Source organism: Buceros rhinoceros, unplaced genomic scaffold, assembly GCF_000710305.1.
Source record: "Buceros rhinoceros silvestris isolate BGI_N320 unplaced genomic scaffold, ASM71030v1 scaffold22729, whole genome shotgun sequence".
Lineage (NCBI taxonomy): Eukaryota > Metazoa > Chordata > Aves > Bucerotiformes > Bucerotidae > Buceros > Buceros rhinoceros.
In genome coordinates, this window is record NW_010430042.1 from 13,514 (window position 1) to 18,268 (window position 4,755).

Below are 4,755 nucleotides of genomic sequence, written 5' to 3' on the forward strand. Positions count from 1 at the left end.
CAGGAAGCGAACACAAGCAGGAGACAGATTTACACACTTTTTCAAGTCTCCTGCGCTCCACAGCCTAGAGGAGTATTCTCCCATCACCTCCAGCTACCCACAGCCTCTGGATAGCTTCTTCCTGTAGCTGGAAGGCTGTTTTGCCCAGGCAAGGAGTTAGAGCTGCTGCTGATACAACCTCCTGCAGCAGATTAGCCACAGCACCTTTCAGCGGTTCTCGGACGACATCAGCTCAGCCTTTTAGGCAGGCCGTTGTTTTCCAGGAACAGGAAGGGAGGTGTTCCTGAAGTCAGGAAAAGCAGCTCCCCATGGAAAGGTATTTTATTTCACAGGGTCTGCGTGGTCTTTACCAAACCTCCGGTAATCGTTTCATAACAATGTTCTGAACAACCCACCACTGTTACGAGACCGTGTCTCCCCATGCAGATGGTGCTTTTCTTCTGCAGACAACACTAGGAAACACCTTGTTTAGCATCATGAGCTTCACGGTCACTCTCCCGTGCATGCAGCACGGTTCACTGAGTTCAATTATGTGTCAAAAAGTGTTCAAAGCGTAAGAAAAAGTGGAAAGCTAACATGTGAAACCAGAGCAGGCACCACCTGGTTGCTGTCCGGCACGGCGGACATCTGAGCGCAGCAGAGCTCCACCCTGGCAACGCCACTCAGATGAGCCCGACGCTCATTCTCCACCGCGGCCCCGCAGCCTCTTTCCCAACTCTGCGAGCGAGTGTAAAAGGACCAGCAAAGCGAAACCTTTGCAAGGCTGAAGAATAAACCCTCTTGCACAATGGTGTTTGGCAGAGCCGCTGCCTGTGCCAGCTATAATACGCCCACTGTTCTAGCAGCCCGGGTCTCACAGCCACTTGGCCGCTGCTTCCAAACACCCACTGTCCCTCTTCCGGGGCAGCGTCGGGGCCAGGCGCACCACAAACGCAGGATTCATCGCCGGGACGCTGCCATTCAGCTTAGCCTCCTCCCAGACAAAGGGGTCTCATGTTCAAGCAGGAACTCCCAGGGCCACGGGAAAGCATGTCATCTGGTTTTTCCCCCCCCCCTTTTTTTTTTATGAAGTGAGATTAATCACTTGGGAGTTTGCAGATAAATGGAGCTCTCAGCAGCTGCAGGAAGCTGCTGCCCTGATGGACAGCAGGCAAGAAGGAACAGGAGCCCCAGCAGTGACGGGGACACGGGGCTCAAAACATCAAAGCTGGGACGATCTGGGGCTGTGAGGCAGCTCTGTGGCGTTTGCTCCCCCAAGGCAACGAGCTCGAGCTGCGGCAGGAAGCGGTGGTGAGCTCCCAGAAATCAGGTCGTGGTGACCAGGCTGCTGCGATAACTCTGCAGCAACACTCCTGCACAGGGACTGTCGCAGGCTGGGGACAAGCACAGAACGGACACCGCTGCTGCTGTGACCTGCCTTCACGCCTCGGCTCAGGGCATTCAGTGCTGGAGCCACCTCCTCCAGGAGGAGCCGCTGGCACAGCTGGGAACAAACAGCTCGGTCCAGGCGGGTAGAAGCGGGTTTGTTCAAGAAACAGCCCCGTGTCACGGGCTGCTATCAAGGGAGTGCAGCAAGGCGAGGAAAAAACTGATAATTGAAAAGAGTTACTGACAAAGGACATAATAGAGAGGAGCTGGGAAGGCAGAGGCACACAGAAAGAAAATCACGTAATAAAGCAGCGTGCAGACTGCAGGCAGCGCCTGGTCTGGGGCCCTGCTGCGCATGTCAATTGGGCTTCGTCCACAGGCAGGAATGGCATGAGGTTAACGGGAACTCATTTAAAGTGAGGCAGGGTGCCGAGCAGAACCCACAAAATCGCTCGATGGCACTGCAGCAGGTGAAAGCAGGTTATGCTGGCCAGCTTGTTTGGCAGGTAACCCGCACCTGAGTGACTCGGCTTAAGATCTGAGCAAGAGTGGCACAGAGCAGGCTCAGAACCACACGTTCAGCAGAACTCATCTCATAAACAGACACCCGGAGCAGACAAACCACAATGCCGTCACACCCTGGAGGCAACACCCCAGCACTCCTCTTGGAAACCAAGGGGGAAGCCCCGAGGCAGTTCTGTCCAGTTTTGCAAGTCTTGGAGCTGTAATAGGGGAAACCTCGAGCCCCACCACCCGCAGAAAGGCGAAGAACCACCTCCTGAGAAGGCCAGGCCTCAGAGGAGCCGCACAAACTCTCTTGGGCCAGCGGTGAGTGGCCGAACGGAGCACCGGCAACCTCCTGCTGCAGACCGGAGAGAAGCTGCGACGCTGTGCTCTGGAGAGCAGCGACCGAGCACCACATGCGGTGTGGCACCGGCTGTGGGGTGGGACTTCTGGCCAGCCAAAACCGGGAACACAGCTCTGCGGGAACACTCAGTTAAACCCGGCAGACAACCAGTGCCTCCAGACGTTTCCGCATGGCTTGCCTGGTGTGAGAGGTGGAACATTCTGACCCCGGGTAAGGGTTCTGAATGCCGGCTCCAAAGGCATGAGTGCCGACAGGGGCAAAACCTCACCGAAGCTGCCCGCTGCTTCCCACACACTCCCGGTGCTTCTGAGGCTGCAGGACGGGAACTGCGGCAGCCAGCTCACACAGGCCGGCCGCTGGGAGCAGAGGGGTGGCCCCAATGCCACCAGCCCCACCACAAGCACTAGGTCTCAGCTGGCTCTGGCTGCTCACCACGGCTGTGGCCTGGACCATCTCCTCCCGCTCCATTTTCACGCAGCCGACTGCTCTCACCTGTAGCTCTCTGCACTTCTCCTGACGGAGCCGCATCGGATTTCTTTCAGACCCTTTGGTCAACCTGTCAAGCTCGTTTTGATTCTACTCCGGCTCTTCAAAGCTCTCCAATCCATTCCTGGCTCAGTACCATCTGCAAATTAACAAGCACATTCTCGATTCCATTATCCAAGCCAAAACAAGGAGCTTCCTTGATAAATCCTTGCAGCTGAACAGCGAGCCACTGTCCAGCTCCCGGGCAATGGTTTTCCAGGCAGTTTCGTATTAATTTTGTGGTATCTGAGCAACCAGCTCCTCCTTCGCTGTGGCCTGGAGGTCTCTTGCAGGAAGGGCTTGCAGAGCCACAGGAAACCTTTCTTTCAGGCTTTCAAAACTCAGAGAAGCGCCGTTAAACCAGCACAGTCACACTGGCTCAAAACGATGGCCTGGTCCTCCTGCAGGAGTGAGGAGGATGCGGTGGGAGGATGCGAGAGCTTGGAGCAGCTCCATAAGGGCTAACTCCTCCCGAGCGCTGGGGTGCGGCAGGAAATGTTTACACTGCACTGCAATGACCTGCGGCTCTTCTTCCACTTTGAGAGAGACCAGGGAGCCCCATGGGGCGCTGCACCGAAGGAAGGTTCCAGAAAGCCGGGCTGGGCCGTACCTCTCAAGCTGCCTTCTGAGGAATGACAGAAGGAGCCTTAGTTCAGCCACGGCACGTAGAACCTGCGGCTGTTCCTCCTGCCCCGTGCTCCCCCAGCCGACACGGAGCTCATGCTCGGCTCATACACATCGTTCCCCGCTCCTGGGTGTTTCCCAGCAATGTATTTGTTCCAGTGCTCTCCTCAAAATAAAGCTGGGCTGACTGGGCTGCAACTCCCCCGACTTTTCTCCCTGCTTTCACAGCCTGAACTTCAGCCGAAACCGCCGTTTGTCCTGACCCGGACACAGGGAGGGCTGCATCGACCCTCCCGTCACCCACCTCCAGGTGCTCCCCTCGAAGCTCCTCCGGCCCGTCGCAGCGTGGTGCCTCCCTGCAGCCCTCGGCCGCCCGAAGGAAAACACCCCAACTGCAGAGATTCGGGCAACACCCTTTAGTGAGCGTAACCGGGAGAGGAACGCAGCCATCAGAAACGGCACCTCCTTATCACAGGACTCTCAGAAGTACCTGAGTGTTGTACTGCAGCACTAGCACATCGATCCTCAGCTATGAAAGCTGCGCTTGACCAGACCGTAACCCCCAAACGAGCCCTTCAGCTGTGGGAACACGCGGCTCTCAGGATGGACAGGGACTCCGGGTATCTCCCCGAAAACCCGAGCGGCTCCGGCTGTGCTTGGGGAGGGCTCGGCGATGGGCCAGGCGCCCGCCAAAGCCTCCTCAAAGCTTGCACCAAACCTCCCAGCGCTGCTACGCTCCAGCAGAGTGAGACCCACTCCAGAGAGACCGTTGTGGCCCCGGCAGGGCTCTGTGGAGCGCTCTTACGACCCCAGGGCTCTGCGTTTCACGGACAGATTGGCTAAGAGACCGAGGTTTCTTAGAAGACTGGTGTTGCTCAACAGGGAAAGGACACAAGTGCTGTCGGGAAGCAGCTTCCCAAATAAGGCTACGGAGCCCCTGCACGCACAGAGCTTCCCAAGGCAGGGCCGACTGCTCCTGGAGCGCTGCAGGAACCCAAGGGTCTCACAAGAAAGTGAAAGGAAGGAACAAAGCACAAAGAAGGAACCTCACTCCTCAGAAAGCACCTACCTGCCAGGGAAGGCATGGGACGAAACCTCCTTCAAGAAGCACAGGCTAAACTTACAATAGAGAAAACTCCCAGTTAGCTTCTTGATTTGGAGGTGCCAAATAACAGCTGTATGACAGCTCAAGGCTGCCAGCCAAAAGCCATTTCCTGCTGGTCTGCTCTTCCCTTCACCCTCTCTGCCCAAATCCAGGCTAGTACAAGCGCTGGCCCCCGCGATCCCCTCGGCGTTTCCCCAGGGACGCAGCTCACGTTCCTGGAACTCCAGCTGCTTTTAGCTACAGGCCTCTCGCTAACGCTCTGGCA

The 4,755-nt window shown here is 56.9% G+C and overlaps 1 protein-coding gene across 1 annotated transcript in view; it reads right to left on the reverse strand.

Moving 5' to 3' along the window:
* FLOT2 (flotillin 2) overlaps positions 1–943 on the reverse strand; it is a gene marked incomplete at its 3' end in the record, with an annotated part of 14,443 nt that extends 13,500 nt beyond the window's left edge. The window contains exon 1 of the mRNA XM_010142895.1: positions 889–943. Coding sequence (XP_010141197.1) covers positions 889–943 — 55 coding nt within the window. The remainder of the gene's footprint in view (positions 1–888) is intronic.
* Between the last annotated feature and the right edge of the window lie 3,812 nt (positions 944–4,755).